Source organism: Pollicipes pollicipes, unplaced genomic scaffold (genome assembly GCF_011947565.3).
Source record: "Pollicipes pollicipes isolate AB1234 unplaced genomic scaffold, Ppol_2.1 Scaffold_3087;HRSCAF=3621_pilon_pilon_pilon, whole genome shotgun sequence".
In the NCBI taxonomy this organism is placed as follows: domain Eukaryota; kingdom Metazoa; phylum Arthropoda; class Thecostraca; order Pollicipedomorpha; family Pollicipedidae; genus Pollicipes; species Pollicipes pollicipes.
The window spans coordinates 17232212-17252246 of NW_023596225.1; the positions used below are offsets into that span (position 1 = coordinate 17232212).

The 20035-nt window shown below is 57.2% G+C and overlaps 2 protein-coding genes across 2 annotated transcripts; one reads left to right on the forward strand and one right to left on the reverse strand.

Annotated features, from left to right (window-relative positions):
• Positions 1-9: 9 nt before the first annotated feature.
• Vps35 (Vacuolar protein sorting 35) lies at positions 10-16886 on the forward strand. Its single transcript, XM_037212145.1, has 16 exons — positions 10-100; positions 1531-1688; positions 2019-2171; positions 2908-3106; positions 3514-3708; positions 3804-3887; positions 4224-4430; positions 5226-5377; positions 5883-6087; positions 7436-7542; positions 7836-8001; positions 8640-8819; positions 10508-10591; positions 14041-14190; positions 15557-15700; positions 16121-16886. The coding sequence occupies exons 1-16, from the start codon at positions 98-100 to the stop codon at positions 16295-16297; spliced, it is 2364 nt and encodes a 787-aa protein (XP_037068040.1). The 5' UTR covers positions 10-97; the 3' UTR covers positions 16298-16886.
• On the reverse strand, positions 16834-19343 carry LOC119089445 (protein O-linked-mannose beta-1,2-N-acetylglucosaminyltransferase 1). The gene is made up of 2 exons (XM_037212146.1): positions 17702-19343; positions 16834-17580 (listed from the first exon to the last, which is right to left on the reverse strand). The coding sequence occupies exon 1, from the start codon at positions 19042-19044 to the stop codon at positions 18082-18084; it is 963 nt and encodes a 320-aa protein (XP_037068041.1). The 5' UTR covers positions 19045-19343; the 3' UTR covers positions 16834-17580; positions 17702-18081.
• Positions 19344-20035: the final 692 nt, after the last annotated feature.

Sequence of the window (20035 nt, forward strand, 5' to 3'; positions counted from 1 at the left end):
CATATTTTGAGTGGTTGTAACACGTATCATTAAGGATCGGGTTGCGTAGCAGGTTGCAGGACTTGGCGCTAATTTTCAATAACATAAGCAGCCGAGGATGGTAGGTTTTCCTTTTTCATGAAAAGAAAATGTGTGGGCTTCTGTGTTAAATGGGATGGGCAGGCATCGGGGTTGTGTGTAAGATTTCACTCTGATTGGAGCTGTACATTTTTTTTTGATATCCAGTTGAGCGTGCTGCGTTGAGCGAACTGGCAGCCTAACATTCTAGCACAATTTAAAACAACATGGTATGTCCTTGATTTGCTATGAGGAGATGCATGTGTTCGTGGGGGGGGGACTATGGCGATATGCCACTAATTTACATTTGTTCAAAAAGTTACAAGAGTTAACATAGGTGACTTCCTGGAGGCTTCTCGAAGCAGTGAGGAATAGGAGCAGACACACATTCGAACCAGATATGACTTAGTTATAGTTTGTTCAAAACAAGATGTATCAGCTTGCAGTTTGCAGTGGAATGTAGGCTCATTTTCCTCATGGCCTTCCATGTCATGTTGGATGGCATGACAGTCACAATTGGTTTTGCTTGCCTACCAGTCTGAAAATGATAAAGATGCCACTGGGATATTGAGAGCAGCCTCAATGCCTAATTCAACTGTGCTAGGCAGTGCCTTTGCATCAAGGTCTCATCAAAACTTGTTGTAATTGGTAGAATGGCATGCTGACCATTCTGTCACTTCAGCTTGGATTTGCAACATAATAGTCTTATGCTGAAATGTTATGATAATGAAGCTCATGTGAAAATTTTCTCCTTAGACTGCAGCAATACAGATGTGTTTTATTCACAAAAACATGGTTTAGATAAAGTATATGCATTGCTTGATAACAATCATGCTGTATTAGATTTACTGCATGCTGTATAAAGTAACACTGTTTTGGGATTATTGCATATTATATGGTAGACATTCTGCCCACCATTTTGCCTTTGGGTGTTTAAAGTATAATAGTAATGAATGTGCTTGGTTGTGTTCACTTCATTGTTTTTTTTTAAATCACTGCCTTTTGGCTTCTAGTATTTTGCCACTGGGAGAAAAGTTGTTGCCTTTTCAGATATTTGCATTCTTGACATGGCGTATTCTCCCTAGAAGTACCAACATGCCATGCCTCTCAATGTGTGATAGAGGAACATGTCAGACAACATGATATTTACATGTGACAACCAACTTGATTTGTTAATGATGCTGCTTATCCTGTCTATGATACACAGCATGATATGGCAAGTGTTAATGACAATAGTGTAGGAATAATCAAGCACTTTGTCATGATCTCAGTAATAGCTGCATGCTTGATTAATGTCAGCTTAGTCACAAAGATAACTGCAAAGTGAATGACCAGGCAGTAGGTTAGTTCAATGCCTGCATAGACCTCAATAACAAACATAGGCATTGTTTCATCACATTTGACCCAGGATAAAAAGACTGTAGAAACTTCTATCATGCTCTGCTATTCCTAACCCACATGATTTGGTGGCAGCCATCAACTCCAATTGATGACCAGGACAAGGTCCTGGATGAGGCCAAGTCCAACACCAAGCTGCAGGCCATGCAGATGAAGCGAGCCCTGGACCAGGGCAAACTCATGGATGGCCTCAAGTTTGCCTCTGCACTGCTAGGAGAGCTTAGAACTGCTAGGTGAGGCTGTTTGGACAGGGGATTTATGTAGCAAGCAATTGATCTGATTCTTTGCATAGAGCAGGGAGCACCATAAGCAGTCCTGTTCATGGGGAGGTTGTCCTTATGGTTCATGAAGAAACTTTCATCAGACACATTGCTACAGCTGCCACTAGTCTTGGGTGTCTCAGATGTTAGCATTTTTGTGGTGAACTTGTGGATGTGCTGATAGTGGCATTGTTCTGTCCTTGTCTATATTGAGTTAAGAGGAACACAGTGGAGTGTGAAACTGGTCTGGTGTCAGTGACACCAAAACACCACCTCAGTGCTGCACTATTTTCCTATGCACAGGCTGTCACCAAAAAGCTACTATGAGCTGTATATGGTGATCTGCGATGAGCTGAGGAACCTGGAGGTGTGCCTGGTGGACGAGTTCCAGAAGGGCCGCAAGCCCACCGACTTGTACGAGCTGGTGCAGTATGCAGGCAACATCGTTCCCCGGCTGTGAGTGCTGCTGAATGCCAGCTGTCCAGTCTGCCTTTTCATGGCCACTGAGCATTGGTTGGTGATGGGGTAGTGATACCATTATGCACGAGGAATTGAGCTGTAAACCATGCTAAATGCTGTAAGCCGCTGTAAGGCCGTCAGCTGTAAAGCTGAGCTGTAAAGCCATCAGCTGGTGATGATCTGGGCACTTAAGAAGTGCTGACTCACCAACAGTATTTCAATATTTGGCTTGGGTGGTGGGGATGTCAATATTTTGTGATGCTATTACGCCTGGAGCTTGGGCTTCACTGCCTGTTTCCCCTCCCTTTGCTCAAAATCGGTCAAACATCATCAACCAAGTAACTAACCCAGCATCTAAGCACCTCAGGCTTGACAAATAGGCCAGGCAGGTCAGATGTCTGAGATTGGGTGAAAGGCGGCGGATTAGCGCCAACGAATTGCGTGCGGGTGCAGCAGGAGAACTAGGACTCTGGTAGAAATAATTTATATTCACATCCTGGTCACCTCACTGGATGAAGTTTGGAGCGTTGTAAATACATGCTTTTCACACGTGCTCCCGCGTTAACCTGATGACGCAGTGCGCGTCGTCGTCGGACGTTTCCGCTCACATGTTTCGTGTCGGCAGGCCTCTTGCAGGGCGCCCTTGCCGGAACTCACGGCGGCCCGCTCCGGCCGGTCCGCTCCGTGGCAGGTCTCGTTCCGTCTGCTGAGCCGTGCCCGCGCGCGCCGCCAGGTTCCTGCTGATCACGGTCGGCCGCGTCTTCACGAAGACAGTGCCGCAGGCGACGCGCGACATCCTGCACGACCTGGTGGAGATGTGCCGCGGCGTGCAGAACCCGCTGCGCGGTCTGTTCCTGCGCAACTACCTGCTGCAGTGCACCAAGGACATCTTGCCTGACACGGAGCAGGAGGACGACGAGAAGACCGGCACGGTGAGCGGCGACGGCGGCGGCCGACCGAACCCACTGCACCCTGCTCGAACGCCGTGGTGTCTCCCGATTGAGAGGAAAAAATCAGTGGTATCGCACTATTTGTATGAATCCGTATATCCGTCATCGATTGGGAGGAAACAATCATTGTGATCGTATCTTTTGTGGCGATCGGTACGTTCGTCATTTAAGTTTGTTTGGCAATGGTGTGCACTAATTGCCGAACCTCTTCCCTACCATTAAGGGTGTGGAAGGACGTGCCTTGCGGCTTGCTTGACGCTGATATGTGATGCACCATGACCGTGTCCGTGTAAGCGTCAGTCGGCCCCGCAGCCGCCTGCGTCGCCCCGTGGCCGCGGCTGTCCGCCGCTCGGCGCCCGCGGGCCGCTGACTCAGCCAGCGCCGGCCAGGTGCTGGACTCGATCGACTTCATCCTGCTCAACTTCGCCGAGATGAACAAGCTGTGGGTGCGCATGCAGCACCAGGGCCACACGCGCGACCGCGAGCGTCGCGAGCGCGAGCGGCAGGAGCTGCGCCTGCTGGTGGGCACCAATCTGCTGCGGCTCAGCCAGCTGGAGGCCGTCAATGTCGACATCTACAAGAAGGTAGGCGGCCGAGGGCATAAGTGAGTGTGGGTGCTGTGTCGTCGTGTGTACCCGCGGTCTGTCTGTCGGTGTGTGACGCTGCATCACTTCCGCAGACGGTGCTGCCCGGCGTCTTGGAGCAGGTGGTCAGCTGCCGGGACCCGATCTCGCAGGAGTACTTGATGGAGTGCGTCATCCAGGTCAGTGGCCGTCGCCAGAGCTGGTGCGGTCGGGATGCCGCTGCCGTTGTCGTGAAGGCTGTTCGCGGGCTTGACATGCTTCTTCTTGGCATGCACACGACCTAGAGTTTAACTATAAAAATACATGGTGCGCAGGTTCCCTGCAGAACTGCGAACCTGTGAAACCACTGAAACGATAGCACCAGTCACTAGCGCTTCAGGCACATGTTTCCGTGACACGACCGCCGCGGCTGCACCAACCCTAACGCCACGGGTCTCGTGGAAGACGGGATCTCCCTCGTCTGCCTGTCCGCGCGGCGCCGAGTCCGCCGCCGACCGCCGCCGGGCCGCCGTCAGGTGTTTCCGGACGAGTTCCACCTGGCCACGCTGTCGTCGCTGCTGAAGGCGTGCGCCGAGCTGCACCCGGGCGTCAACGTCAAGACCATTATCATCTCGCTCATCGACCGGCTGGCCATGTTCGCCACCAGGGACGACGGCGCCGGCATCCCCGAGAACGTCAAGCTCTTCGACATCTTCTCGGAGCAGGTCGCCGATGTTATCCAGGTGAGTGCAGTCGTGGACGGCGGGCGCCCGTTCGGCCGGGCTCGCGGAGGTGTTCAGGGTACATCCCGCTCGGAGCAGTGGAGGGGGATGGGAGGGAGGTGGAGCAGTGGGGAGCGGGGGGGGGGGGGGGGGGGGGAGGACATTGGGCATGCAGAGTGCTGGCAGTTGAAGTGCCAAATCTTTGTTTGAATTGCAGATTAACCTTGGAAGGGACAATGTGAACTTGAAAATGGACATGGCATGCTCATGGCAATGCCGTCACCATTACAAGTGGCACCGCAGCCTGACATTTCACAAATGTCTGTAATTTCCTGAATGGCTCGCACACGACGTAATATTTCAAGTGCTGGCGACTGCTGTGTTGTGGTTGGACCACCATGGTCAGCTGGTGGCACTTGTCGAAGTTCACTACAGCTAGTAATTTGCCGCTCTCGCAATTGCCCATTACTGCGACTTTGTTAGTCACTGTTAGACGTAAGTATTGAGGTGAATTAAGTATTGAACCGTACTATCATTTAGCCATGACAAAGGCAGAGCCTTTGCATTACTCGAAGCAAGTTGGAGGCAGGTAGATCTTTGCGAACTCAGTGCTGTGAAAATCTAGATTGCATGTAAAAGTGTTAGTCCTCAGCAGTACTAGGAGCTGGAAGCTGCAGAAAGAACAGTAGTCTTGCCCGCCAGCGTGTATCCTGACCTCCACAGGCCAATTCAGGCCAGCATGACCGCAATTCGTCGTCAGTTACGAGGCCCTGCCCCGCATCTACCCTGTGTGACGCGAGGGCTTCTGACCGGCAGAACCGGGCCGGCAACCTGCCGCCGGAGGACATGGCCGCCCTGCAGGTATCGCTGCTCAACTTGGCGCACAAGTGCTACCACGACCGGCTCGACTACGTCGACAAGGTGTTCGAGCGCACCGCCGAGCTCATGAACGGCATCATGGCCACCAGGTGCGTGCTGGCGGCGGACGCTCTCATCCCCGCCCCTGGCCGCCCTCGCCGCTAGGGGCGGCTCGTGGTCCAGACCCGACTCCGTGGGACTCTGCCGGGTGCGGGATGACAGGGATTCAGCTGGGGTGGTCCGTGCGGTGGACTGTGCACATTTGGCTCAGCTCACCGCCTGGCGTCGCCCAGTCTGCAGAGCGCTCGTCCATGACAGTGTGCTGAGATCTCGAGCTTTGGCTCGGCCACCGCCTGGTGTCGCCCGGTCTGCACAGTTGGCTCGGCCACCGCCTGGTGTCGCCCAGTCTGCGGAGCGCTCGTCCGTGACAGTGTGCCGAGGTCTCGAGCTTTGGCTCGGCTACCGTGCTTGTGTTTCGTCGCCTCCCGCTATCGCTGGCGTGAAAGGCCGCGACACTAATGGCCAACTGCTACTTTACGCGTCCCGAGATAATGCAGCAAAGCCCGATGCATGTGTCGAGGTGGACAGTGGTCTCTGACCGCCGCACGTCTGCAGGGTGGCTGCCGACAGCGCGCTGGGCAAGGAGCTGCAGCGGCTGCTGCAGATCCCGCTGGACAGCTACGACGACCTGACGGTGCTGCAGCTTAACTTCTTTACGCCTTGCCTGGAGCTGCTGGACTACGCCGCTCGCCGAGACGTCGCCATGCACCTGATCGAGCGCATCATCGAGGCCGATATACGGGTCCAGCAAGCGGCTCAGGTCAGGGGTTCGGATGCTGATGGATGGGTTCAGCGGGCGGGCCAGGTCAGGGGCTCGGGTGGTGATGTATGGGTCCAGCAAGCGGCTCAGGTCAGGGGCTCGGGTGGTGATGTACGGGTCCAGCAAGCGGCTCAGGTCAGGGGCTTGGGTGGTGAGGTATGGGTCTAGCGGGCGGCCCAGGTCAGGGGCTCGGGTGGTGATGTGCGGGTCCAGCAAGCGGCTCAGGTCAGGGGCTCGGATGGTGATGTACGGGTCCAGCAAGCGGCTCAGGTCAGGGGCTTGGGTGGTGAGGTATGGGTCTAGCGGGCGGCCCAGGTCAGGGGCTCGGGTGGTGATGTGCGGGTCCAGCAAGCGGCCCAGGTCAGGGGTTCGGGTGGTGGTGTATGGGTCTGGCGGGCGGCCCAGGTCAGGGGCTCAGGTGGTGATGTACGGATCCAGCGGGCGGCACAGGTCAGGGGCTCAGGTGGTGATGTACGGATCCAGCGGGCGGCACAGGTCAGGGGCTCGGGTGGTGATGTGCGGGTCCAGCAAGCGACCCGGGTCAGGGGCTCGGGTGGTGGTGTATGGGTCTGGCGGGCGGCCCAGGTCAGGGGCTCGGGTGGTGATGTGCGGGTCCAGCAAGCGGCCCGGGTCAGGGGCTCAGGTGGTGGTGTATGGGTCTGGCGGGCGGCCCAGGTCAGGGGCTCGGGTGGTGATGTACGGATCCAGCGGGCGGCACAGTTCAAGGTTTCCGGGGCTGGCGTTTGTGTCCACGTAACGCAGGCCAGGGGATCGGGACCCGCTACGGTCGGGATGGCGAGTCCGCCCCAAGGGTCGGCGCACTGGGCCGACTGGCGTGGGCCGCGGCGATTGGTTGACGTGCATTGCAATCAATTCAGGTCGGGGTCGCCGTGCCGCCGTGCGAGCTCGGCAAACGGCGTGGGCGATAATCTTGTGATCTTTTGGAACATCGACGCGTTACTGATACCATCGTGAACCATGGCTGGATGTCGTGACAACCAGGATCAAATATGAATGGGTACTCCCTTCGTCAACGTAGCGAAGAATAGGAGGACATTTTGGCTCGTAAAGCAGGTGGTGGTAGCCTATGCTGTGCAGTGGGTGTTGCTAACTCGCTGAGTCAGTGGAAATATGCCCATTAACTGCAAACTCGGTGCTGAACTTTTTTGCATTTTTTTGCACACAAAAAAACATTTCGTGGCGAAAATACATTTTGCATGCAACCACACTCCTTTTGCGTGCTGACTCGAATAACCTTATTGTGAGCGGGATCGGCATGTATGTGGGCTGAGGGTCAGGTCTATCGGTCTGTGACGTGAACTCGGTGTCTCGCCGCGTCCTCTCCCAGGTGGACAGCCTGCTGACCCTGATCGGCGTGCTGGTGGCCGACCAGCCCGACTCCAGCTCCGACTTCTCCGACGACGACTTCAACGAGGAGCAGGAGCTGGTGGGACGGTGAGCTCGCCCTGGCGTCATGTCGGCAAATGCGCCCTGCTGTTCTAGTCCACTAATTGTCTGCAAAAGTTTGCTGCTGTTGCATTTTCCATATTCGGAACCGTCGGGATGGTTTTAAGTCGTACACGCAATACGCATCAGCAGTTAACTATGGCCGCTATAAAGAATTTGGACACAGTAGGTGGGCTTTCATGCCAAGGGTGATCCCCCGCCCTCGTGGAGCATCGAGTGGATCGTCGAGGCTTCTCGGGAGTCGGCCCTGCCTGACTCCGGCGCTTCCCCGGGTGCTGCAGCTTCATCCACCAGATGACGTCGGAGGAGCCGGACCAGCAGTACCTGATCCTGACGTCGGCCCGACGCCACTTCGGCACGGGCGGCCGTCGCATCAAGTTCACCCTGCCGCCGATCCTCTTCAAGGCCTATCAGCTGGCTTACAAGTACCATAAGCTGGAGGAGAACGTACGTGCGCGCGCCGGGCGACGCAGAGCCGGCGTGGGCTTGGCTCTGTGGAGTGTGCAGCGTTTGTGCCCCACCGCGCTTGTGCGCGTTCGGTTATGTAGGAGTATGGTTTATTTCAGGGTGTGCGATTATGTTACAATTCATTGTGTGTGCTTCATCTTTTTTAAACCGTCGAGCCACAACGTTGAGATGTGTTAAAACATGATAAATGATGCTCAGTTCTGTACGCACACCTTCGTCCATCCAATGGTATGTATGGGGTAGGAGATTTTGAACGCGAGTAGTCGTCCTCGCCGCCCCTCCAAGAGCTGGGCGTCTGGACGTGTCGCGCCGCCGCGGGCTGCTGAAGGTATGCGGACCGTGCAGCCTCGCTCACACTCGGCGCGTCCACCTGGGCCCGACACCCCGGCCCGGGGGGGGGGGGGGGGCAACCGTGCGCCGTCCTCGCCGCCCCCCAAGAGCTGGGCGTCTGGACGTGTCGCGCCACCGCGGGCTGCTGAAGGTATGCGGACCGTGCAGCCTCGCTCACACTCGGCGCGCCCACCTGGGCCCGACACCCCGGCCCGGGGGGGGGGGGGGGGGGGCGAACCGTGCGCCGACATCGCCGCCGGCTCACGCCTTCCGCGCGCGGCCGGCAGGACGACAAGTGGGACAAGAAGGTGGGCAAGATCTTCCAGTTCTGCCACCAGACCATCATGGCGCTGGTCAAGGGCGAGCAGTACGACGTCAGTCTGCGGCTGTTTCTGCAGGGCGCCGTCGTGGCCGGCCGGGTGCCGTTCAGCAACAACGAGACGGTCGCCTATGAGTTCATGTCGCAGGTTAGTGGTGGTCACGCACCGTCGTGGGAAGCGGCGGGCTGTTCGGCACTAACTCCGCGGTCGCCCGGTGAGGGGTGTAAGTGGCTTGAGACAATTAAGACAGATGTAAGAGACTTGAGTCTGCCGTCTGTGAGATTCGAGAGCGGCTGAAGGCAGTTGATACACATTCACTAGATTTCCTGAGTCTCCCTTGTTACATACAGTACTTTCATATCACCTCTATGTTTTATAAAGCAATTGCTCAGTGGTAAATAGGTTACTCACAAGCCAGTTGACCCTGGCTTCGGAGGCCATCACCACGGTTGACTTTTCCGGCCATGAGATGTCGCTGTTGCGACGGGCGGGCTGAACGGTCGATCGGCAAGGCCGGTGTTGTTTCACCGGCAGATTCTATATGGGTGAAACAGATAACGATTCATGAGGAGTTGTCATCATTGCGGCTGGAACTGACGTCAAATCGTAGAACGTAGGGATATCCGCGACCATGTGATTGGTTGACTGTAAAACGATACAGCCACCGAGCTCCAAAAGTACTTCTTTCTAGACGCTTCTAGCACATTTCATTTGTGGTGTACTTCGAGCCTGGCATTATAAGTGATAATATCACAGATGTGCGGTAAAGTGTTAGATTGGCTGATGGTAGCTGTGTGCGCGACTGCGGCTTCTGCGTGCTTGAACATGGTGATAGTGTGACGCCATTTTTGTCTATGCGGAATGGTGGTGAATATCTTATCAAATTTCTGATCAATCCTGGCAGTCTTTGCACAACTGGTAATGTGTTTCTAACATGAAATCTGTTGCATCATGTTTTATCCCCTTCTGATTAGCCTAAAAGATAAGATACCCCAGGAGTGTACGTCTGAATGTCCTGTGTATGTGCATTACTTCTTTCCTTCATGGCAGGTATTTGAAAAACACGGATTTTATCACAACCAGGTGTAAACCAATAATTTGGCTCCATTCTGCCTAGCGAGACCGCACCAGCTTTGGAGGCTGGCACAACCTTTTACAGTTCGTTGGCGGTGTCCTCCGGAACTGTTCGATACATCACGATAACATTTGGATTATGCTAGTTTGGAACATGCTTGCACTTGATTGAATAGTTAAGTATTGCTAACGTATCTGGTCGTCCAACTATGGCCTCGTTCCCAAGGGAACGGACGGCACAAATACTGGAATATGGTGCTCCGTGGCAGTCCAGGCACTGTGCTCACAATATTTTTCTGTACGGTAGTTCAGAATCTTGTTTAGTTGTGCTCATTAATGCCGAGAACCCTCCACAAAGCTTATTTGTGGTCAGAGTGATATCACGCCGAATATTGAACCTGACGCCAAGTGCTTCACGCTTCTAGGCCGTTGTGCGATAAAGCAATTGACGGGATGGCGTCGGTGGCGACGTAAGGGACATTCCGAACCAAAGTCACGCCAGTTTGTGTTCTGAAAGTGCCTGAGGCTAATGACAGGCCATTGACAGCGCATGCAAACTCACCCTGTGTTTAATGTGCGCCTCAGCCCCATAGCGTGTGGGCCATAACGGAGCATGCACGTGACGTCTCTAGTCACCAGGCTCGTTCGCGTGCGCCGTGGCATGTCGCCGCTGGCGTGAGACTGCACTGGGGTCGGCTCGTGTGTGACGGTGAGCCGGTGGGGCCAAACCTTGTGTGACCGCGCCGTGCTCCGTCCTGCAGGCCTTTACGCTGTATGAAGAGGAGATATCGGACAGTAAGGCGCAGCTCGCGGCAATCACACTCATCATCGGCACACTGAAACAGGTGAGGGGGCCATCACGCTCATCGTCGACACTGAAACAGGTGAGGGGGCCATCACGCTCATCGTCGACACTCTGAAACAGGTGAGGGGGCCATCACGCTCATCGTCGACACTGAAACAGGTGAGGGGGCCATCACGCTCATCGTCGACACACTGAAACAGGTGAGGGGGCCATCACGCTCATCGTCGACACACTGGAACAGATGAGGTGGCCATCACGCTCATCGTCGACACACTGGAACAGATGAGGTGGCCTTGATACTCATCAGCAGGACACTGCGGCAGGTGGGGCGGCCATCACGCTCACTCTCAGGGTGCTGAAGTGTGCGAGGTGGTCACCTCGTCAGCGGCACACGAATAAAGCTCAGGAGGACGCCGCTCATCACACCAGTCTGAGCACCGAAACGGGCGATTCTTTATCTTGCCGGAGAAGCGGTTTACTTCCTGCTCACTGGTTTCGGTTTCGAGCACTTCTCCCCAGTCAGGGCCCCGCCGAACCCTAACTGGCGCTGCGCCTGATCTCCATGTTGCCCCTCCTCTTCGCGGTGCCAACAGTCAATCACGTTCAGGCATGCCATCAATGATTCGCACAGTTTCGGCGGCAATGTGGTTGGCGCGGAATGAATGGAGACTGATCTGAATGCGGATGTCTCTTCATGTTTATTGTGTCCCTGTGTCTTGTTTGCTGTATCACGCCTTCATTAGACGCCATCTTGACCACTTGGCCACCAGATATGTATATATATATATATATATATATATATATATATATATATATATATATGTTCATATTTATACGTTATCTCTATCGGTCAGCCAATTTGGCCACGAGATAGTGACGTCTTGTATAATTTATTGAGTGCATGGCGTGTTTTATTAGGACAGAGCTATTTTGGTGTCAGAATATGTGCCGCTTGAAAAAATCGTGCTCCGTGATGGCCGTCAGTTTCCTACGGAGAGTTGATGTAAGTAAAATGGAGTTTGATCTTATCCGCGCATTTTAGAACATAATAACTTAAACAGCGAACTGTTTGTGAAAAATTCCATTGAAAATTGGGATGAGCACGGACTTTTCTGTCAGACGCAACACGTGATAAATGAAGAGGCCATCCAATTGCATTAGTTGTTGAAGACCGACGTCTGTTTCTGTCTCTGTTGATTAAGTGGCTTACGTCTTGATTCATTAGGTTGTGTACGTCAAGGGCGATTTAGATAATAAAGGCGTTGTAGTGTATACGGTAGCCAATTTTAGATCAGTGGTCAAAAGCAGTATAAGTGAATTGGCGAGGCGATGAAGATGCTATTGTTTCGTGAGTAACACCATATGTTTTGTAGGCATTATGTTTTGGTACCTGGGAGGTTTGGCCGCGGTTATAAATATGTGTATGCAATACGTATACATATTTGATGTCTCACACGGCTGGCGTTGAGAAGTGTCTATTAAGTGCTTAATAGCGCACGCCTTGGGTCCGTCGCATGGAATCCATCCTAACAGAATTTGTCATGTCCGTAAGCTTCCACCCTGGTCAAGGCACGCGTTGTGGTTACTCTGATTGAGACAGCCTGTCCATTTATCCTCCTTGTCCTACCCGTGATGTACCTTGCTAAGCACAGCCCCAGTCCTAACTGAGTGCGATCTAAGTTGTGTTATCCGCTTCCCTGGGCCGTGGGGTTCCTATTCTACGCCGCCCATCCTTGCATCCTCAGCTCCCGCCCCTGTGACGTCTTTGTTCGCGTGATTTCTATCATTGTCACCGGTCGCTGCGGGCACATGAATGGTCTCCAGCGCATGCGGACGTGCGGCCATGCGCAATATATGCGGCGGTTCAGAGGTCCGCGTATGGACGTCATACACCACGCCCTTCGCGTGCTGTAGCAACGTTCGCCTGGAGATGTATCTGACACGGCGCAGGTGCGCGCACAATGCCCGGGGGCTGCACTAATGGCGGGGTCGTCATCCCCGGAGACGTGTACTGCGGCGGGTCCTGTATAGCCGGCCGGGGACGTCCGACGGGGAGGGGGAGAGGGCTTTGTCTCGTGCCGTACAGCTGAGCGCGGTTGGCTGCCGCGCTGGCGATGTTGGCTCGGATCGATCCCATATGGCGCTGGAAGCCGTCACGCTGGCCTCACCGGCCGCCCGGCAAATTACCGCCGGAGCGAGCGAGAGCGCGGCGGGTCGGGCCGCGGCGCGTGCCGGCCCCTGTCGCCATGGCGACGCCGGCGGCAACAGAGCGTCTTCCGGGCCGGCTGGCTGGTGGAAGAGCCCCGGTGCGCTGCCCGCGCTCCGGGCGCGGCTGGCCCGCCGGCGGCGGCGGCGGAGCCTGGCACAGGGCGGCTCCGGCTCCCGAGGCCGGCTCCCGAGGCCGGCTCCCGAGGATAGCAGCCCACCCACGCTCGCCGGCCGAAACTGTGATCGTCGCGACATTTGTCCGTCCGTGGGTTGGGAGGACCGAGCTTTCAGTGCGTCGCAGCGTGTGTCTGCCTGCCTGCTGGGTCTGATCTCGGACTGTCCTGAAGTATAATGTCTGAGTAAGGGGGTCAGCTGGACCTGTGTTGCTTGTAACTCTACTCAGCGAGTAAGCCATTGATAAAATATGAATGCAATAAATGCTGTGGACGTTCAAAGCTTGCTGGAAATTGGGCGATGCTAGCGATATCAAATTTGTCATGTTTTTTTTTTTTGCTCATGCGACGCGTTACGATTTGCATGCGTCTTTGCTGCTGCCTCACCAATGCGCTGCACTTTTGTCCGTTAAACATGTATGGATCTAATATTCCATCAAAGAAGACGGGCCATGCGATCTCGTCAGACGACTTCGTCATTATACGATGTCACGGCAACTTTGCAATCGGTAACAAGTGGATATCGTTCCTTTGATCTGGGGAGCAACGGCCGGTGCTAATTGGGACAATATCAAATCGGCCGTGCTCCATGCATTGTCTAAAAAAAATTGCGTCTCTTGTGTGCCGTGACCGAGAAAGAAGGGAAAATGTCATCAGAATCCAAACACATGTATTATTTTTGTTTGTATCCACCATTCTGTTGTTCTCGTGTTCCTGAAAGCTGACGTAATGCGGGCACGTAGTCTTGTCCATCGAGGAGTACGTCGGTGTCGTTCCGCCGGTAGTTTAATGTCGGTTGGCTTGTGGCTCTGTCTTTGGCCGGTGGTCGGAAGCACGTTGCATCTCATTCACGTGTATGCCGGTGTCCGTTGTGGCGTATTTTTGCCCCTGTCCGGACGTGCATTGTCTGTGAGCGTGTGTTGGCGTCTGTTCGGCTGTTGGCCCGTGTCCGCCGGGAGATCAACCTGATGCCCGGGCCGTGAAATAACGCCTGATTTCGCTGCGCGCCAGGCGGGCGCTCTGCGCGTGGTGATGCCCCAACGCTGTCTTGTCTGTTGGACACCCGCTCCGCACGAGCAGAACTGGCAATGTCGCGTCTGTCGGGCAGATGTCCTGTTTCGGGGAGGAGAACCACGCGCCGCTGCGGACGCAGTGCGCGCTGGCGGCCAGCAAGCTGCTGAAGAAGCCGGACCAGTGCCGCGGCATCACCACCTGCGCCCACCTCTTCTGGTCCGGCCTGCAGAACGACGGCTCCGAGGTCAGCACGTGTGCCACCCTCCCCTCCCCTCATCCCCCCCCCCTCCCCGCTCGCTGCCTTGTGCGCATCACCACCTGTACCCACCTCTTCTGGTCCGGTCTGCAGAACGACGGCTCCTAGGTCAGCACAGGTCCCCCCAGGCCTCTCCTCCCAGGCGAAGCAGTGGCGCGTGGCGCTCGTTTGGGGAGTCGAGTGTCCGGCTCATGCACGGCGGCACGGCCGCTGGTGTCGCCCACGACGGCAGGCGTCTCGTGCGCGTGTGATCGCCTTCCGACACGTCTTTCGTCTGGATTATGTGACTAGTTGCCGTGCTGATACCTTGCTGATGCGGATAATATGAGAGCTACTGACGGGCATTCTGTTAGCGGCTGCGTCTGCCTGCTCTGGCGCCGCGGCGGCAGTTTCTTTCGTCTGGATCGGGGCTGACCTGGACGGGGGCGGGTGCCTGTTCCGTCGCTGGGTGAACCTCATGCAGCCGGCTGTTGCGTCCGTGGGTCGGGGGATCGGGGCTGATCTGGACGGGGGCGAGTGCCTGTTCCGTCGCTGGGTGAACCTCATGCAGCTGGCTGTTGTGTCCGTGGGTCGGGGATCGGGGCTGATCTGGACGGGGGCGGGTGCCTGTTCCGTCGCTGGGTGAACCTCATGCAGCCGGCTGTTCCGTCCGTGGGTCGGGGGATCGGGGCTGACCTGCACGGGGACGGGTGCCTGTTCCGTCGCTGGGTGAACCTCATGCAGCTGGCTGTTGCGTCCGTGGGTCGGGGGATCGGGGCTGACCTGGACGGGGCGGGTGCCGGGGGGGGACTGTTCCGTCCGTGGGTGAGCCTCACCGTATCGGGGCTGGCCTGGACGGGGGTGCCGGGGGGGGGGCTGTTCCGTCCGTGGTTCGGGGGATCGGGGCTGACCTGGACGGGGGCGGGTGCCTGTTTCCGTCGCTGGGTGAACCTCATGCAGCCGGCTGTTGCGTCCGTGGGTCGGGGATCGGGCTGACCTGGACGGGGCGGGTGCCGGGGGGGGGGGGGCTGTTCCGCCCGTGAGTGAGCCTCGCCGGATCGGGGCTGACCTGGACGGGGCGGGTGCCGGGGGGGGGGGGCTGTTCCGTCCGTGGGTGAGCCTCGCCGTATCGGGGCTGACCTGGACGGGGGGCGGGTGCAGTGACGGACTGTTTCCGTCCGTGGGTCCGGGGATCCGGGGCTGACATGACGGGCGGGTGCCATGGTGGGGACTGTTCCGTCACGTGGGTGGAGCCTCGCCGTATCGGGGCTGACCTGGACGGGGCAGGTGCCGGGGGGGGGGGGGGAAGGGGGGCTGTTCCGTCCGTGGGTGAGCCTCGCCGGATCGGGGCTGACATGGACGGGGCGGGTTTCAGCTGCGCGACGGTAAGCGGGTGCTGGAGTGTCTGAAGAAGGGCCTGAGGGTGGCCAGCCAGTGCATGGACCCGTCCGTCCAGTGTCAGCTGATGGTGGAGCTTATCAACTCCTACTTCTACTTCTACTCACAGGGCAACAAGGAGGTGAGATGTACGCGGCAGTCCGCGGAGAAATGGTCGCACCTGCGAACAGGGCAAATTCGCTCTTCTCGTTTGTCGTTGTAGCGTGTAAACCAGACTGCCTGTTGCTAGATATCTGCCAGGTCTTGTGATTGTTAGCAAGTAAGTTATTCCGTTGGCTACTCTGGCGCGCGGTTTGTGTCTAAGTCGTGATAAGATTGGATTGTGTTCCCAGTCACCAGACGGGGAACATTGATTTCTCCTGGAAGCACTGGCGAGATGCTGATGAAATCGGCCTTTTCATGTCCGCTCAACCGTTTCTCGTTTCTCCAATTGTCCGCTCGCTGACGTTGATTGCATCTGCACTGCTCGCAAAAGTCCTCTGTGCACTCTCGGCTCGGCGTGCACCCAGCTTGTTCTTCACGCCACCCCACGTGCACGCAGATCACGATCGACATGCTGAACCAGCTGCTGGAGAAGATCCGGGAGGACATGCCGAGCCTAGAGCCATCCGACGAGACGACGCAGATCAACCAGCACTTCACCAACACGCTGCAGCACATCCGCGCCAAGGTGGAGGTGGCCGACGCGCCCGTCTCGTTCGAGGGCCTCGTCGTTTGAGGCCGCACCGGCGCCGGCGGGGACGTGACGCGCTGGGGCGGGGTTTGATCTGTAATGGTCTGCGGCGCCGCCGAGCACGGACGGAGCGGGCCGGCGCGCTGCTCGCGGCGGAGACGCCCGGCGAGAGGTGGCTTCTCTCGTGGTTGGGGCCGGCGGAAGCGCGGACCTTCGTCGAATCTGTTCTGTCAGTTGTGGGGCGCGTATTTGGTATGGTGGTCGTGGTGGCGCGTGTTGGTCGTTGGTCGCTTGGCACCCGCAGCCGTGTTTTGTTTGGGCAAGGCTGTCCTGATATACATTGCATGATAGTGTAAGACGTATTTTGAACGTAGTAAATGCGTGTTGATTAGGCTGGTGGTTTGAGCGGAAGGAAAGCTCGCGGACCCGCATGTGCATATAGCATGTTTTGGCGGCAACCGCGCTGGTGACGGTACTGTACTGTACTGTGCGACGGTACTGTACTGGTTGCCCAGCTATCTGCCATGTCGCAGCTGAATGGATATCAAATGTGCATTGCCCCCATTCCGATAAGCTATGGCTCGAACTTATGTATAATATGGTGATACATTACACAATATACACTTCATCCTCAGAAAACATTTGCGCCCAGCATATAGTCGAGCAAGTAGCCTATATCAGAGCAAGTATTCTGGCTTGTGAATAGGTAGCCGAGTTATCGTGAGGCCAGAAAAGGGCTGTGCAATTATGCGAGCGCATGTAGCCTGATTCCAATTATCATCGTGCGAGAAGACAATCATCGCTCCATTCTTGTTTGCGGAGCGTGCGCAACGACGCTTGAGCAGGACGCAGCACCTCAGAAACCTTTTTGATACCACAAGTCGATACATATCCATCGCATCGAATGGCCCAAACGCCGGACATATTGGCGCGTGGGCCAGACAAACGCCAGGACATATTGGACGCGTGGGCCAGACATACGCCAGACATATTGGTTGCGTATGAACAGATTCCTGAGTTGTTGAACGAGACCGAGTCAAAAAGGGCATGGCACAAAAGCAGCCATCGTGCTGGCTACAATATAGATGGTATGGACGGCTGCCGTTGAAGCTGATACTCGAAGATCGGATTTGTTAGTGAACTACGTTGTCGCAAAGCCCGCAGCAAACGGCAAATCTCCCTGAGAATGTGCAACAGCTCTCGTCCAGCTGTTATCTGTCGGCACATCGGCACACAGCAGCCAGAAACCTACCGCACAGCAGCCGCACATCACGCAGCAGCCAGAAACCTACCGCACAGCAGCCGCACATCACACAGCAGCCAGAAACCTACCGCACAGCAGCCGCACACCATACAGCAGTCAGAAACCCACCAGCACAGCAGCCGCGCATCACACAGCAGCCAGAAACCTACCGCACAGCAGCCGCACATCACACAGCAGCCAGAAACCTACCGCCAGTCAGGCAATGATCCCGCGAAAATCACCCAAATCCCTACGTTCTGTCGGGGGTTACCTGGTGTCGTAGGGCATGACAGCCAGACTGATTCGCGTTCCGCTGCCAGATGCCCCATCCGAAGAAGGCTGCCGGATGTTCCACCTCGTGTAATCCTCAGGTCGCCGTCACTTCGCCGCTGTCTTCAGGCCGGCCACTCCCTTCCCTCCACCGGCGGCGGAAGTTCCGTCATTCAAGCCTAGGGTGCGGTCTGTGCCCTCCTCGCCAAACCACAGCACGTTGCCACCCGTGCGGTCTGGAGCTCACTTCACCGGCGTTACGGCCACGAGCTTGAGCTCCGCCCTTCGGGGAGTTCCCGCGCGGTCATGGCCGCGGTCACGTGTCCTCGCCTTCCCTGTCGGCCCTCTGGTCGGCCTCCGCCTTGTTCACGGCATCGGATGACAACCGGAAACGCCTGACCCTGTCTTCGGACATGTCGCGGTGGAGGCCGGGCGGCCAGCGACCCATGCTGGTGGCGCGCTTCGACCGCTCGCCTCCGAAGATCACCGCCTCGCCCTGGCTGTGCACGGCGAAGGAGGAGAGCTCGGCGTACGGCACGCCCACCACGATCACAGGGTTGCCGTTGTACCAGAAGCGCCAGACGCCGCGGTGATCGCCCCGGATGTCCAAGTCCCAGAGGTTGAGGCAGGTGGAGAGCTTCTCCCACACGCCCACGTCTTCCGGGCCCTGCATCCGGATGAACAGGACGTACGTCTTGTTGGTTGGCGCGGGCGCGAACACGCCGTCGCATGAGGTCTGGTCGTGAGCTAGGCCGTTCACCATCACGGAGCCCGTGAGAGCGTTCATCAGCATCTCTTCGTACTTATGGAAGACCATGTTGTCGACGTCCTTCAGTTTGACGTCCGGTATGGTGTTGAAGGCGTGGTCGTAGAAGTACTTGAACTGCATCGACGCGCCCACGTGCTTGCCGATGTAGCCGAAGTGGTACGTTCTAGAAATATCCGGTATGATGCAGTCACGCCCCTTCCTGTGCTCGGACAGGCGGAGCATGACGTCCCAGTCAAAGTCCGTCCACGGCGGCGGCCATTTCGGGAGCAGCTCCTCGAAGAACAGGCTCCTCTTCAGCATCCAGCCAAGCCCCGGGAGAAAGCCGATTCGGTACAGCTGGGCCGGGTCTCCAACCGTGTGGTTATAGCCGTGGTCGTTCCAGGCGGACACGCAGTACAGGCTGGGGTCGATGTCCAGCAGGTGGTAGGTCTGATCAAAGTAGCTGATAAAATCGGGCGATACCTCCAGGTCCTCCTCGAGCAGCACGATTTTGTCCGCCTCGGGGAACATCTCGAAAGCCGTCTTTACCGTGTACTTGTAGATGAGGCCAATGCGAGAGCCGATGCCCCGCGAGTCCAAGCTGCCCGTCTCCAGGAAGTGCTCGTGCAGCTTGACGTTGAGGATGCGCAGTAACTCCTTCACCTCCGGGTAGTCACCGTCGACGAACACCACCACCTTGGCCGGGTCGAGGCCGCGGTTCGGCAGCAGCGAGGCGAGGCAGCGGAACAGGTACTGCGGCCGGTCGCTCGCCACGATCACGACCGGGTAAGGGAAGAGGCGGCCGTGAGGCAGTGGCCGCGGCGCCGGCCGCAGCCACGCCGGCCGGTCGCACGCGCACAGGCCGCGGTAACCGTCATGGCGCGCGCAGAACGCGGCGCGCCGGCCGCGCAGGCAGCTGGCGGCGGGAGACGCTCGCGGCGCGCGCGCCACCATGCGCAGCACGCCGCCCACCGTGCCCGGGTACACGGCGTCCAGGTTGAGGCTGTACCCCTCGGCGAGCACCGGACCGCCGCGCACCGCCGCCATGGCGAACATGGACCGCGCCTGCAGGTCAGGCACGAAGCTGGAGTTGAGCGCCCTGAACAGCGCGTCTGCCTGCGCGTCCAGCGCCATGGCCCCCTCGGAGAGCACGCAGAACACCACGATCCGGCCGGGCTGCACGTGCGTGACGAACTCCTCGAGCGCCATGTAGCCGGCGTTGGGAATGTGGCCGGGCGCGAAGGATTCGCCCGTTTTCTCGCCCGTCACCGGGTGCACGGAGACAGCGTACATGCCGTTAAGGCCGATACGCCACATGAAGATGTCCCCCTTGGGCGGCGCCTGGTCGGCCTTGTCGCGGAACAGCAGCGTGCGGCCGTCCACCCTGATGTGGCAGCTCTTGGGGCTGGAGAGCACCTCGATCTGGAGGTCCCTGTTGGCGCGGCCGGCGGCGAGCTCCTCCAGCAGGAGGGCGTCCTCGTTCAGCGCCGGGGCGTCGGCCTCCAGCGGGGCCTCCCGGGCG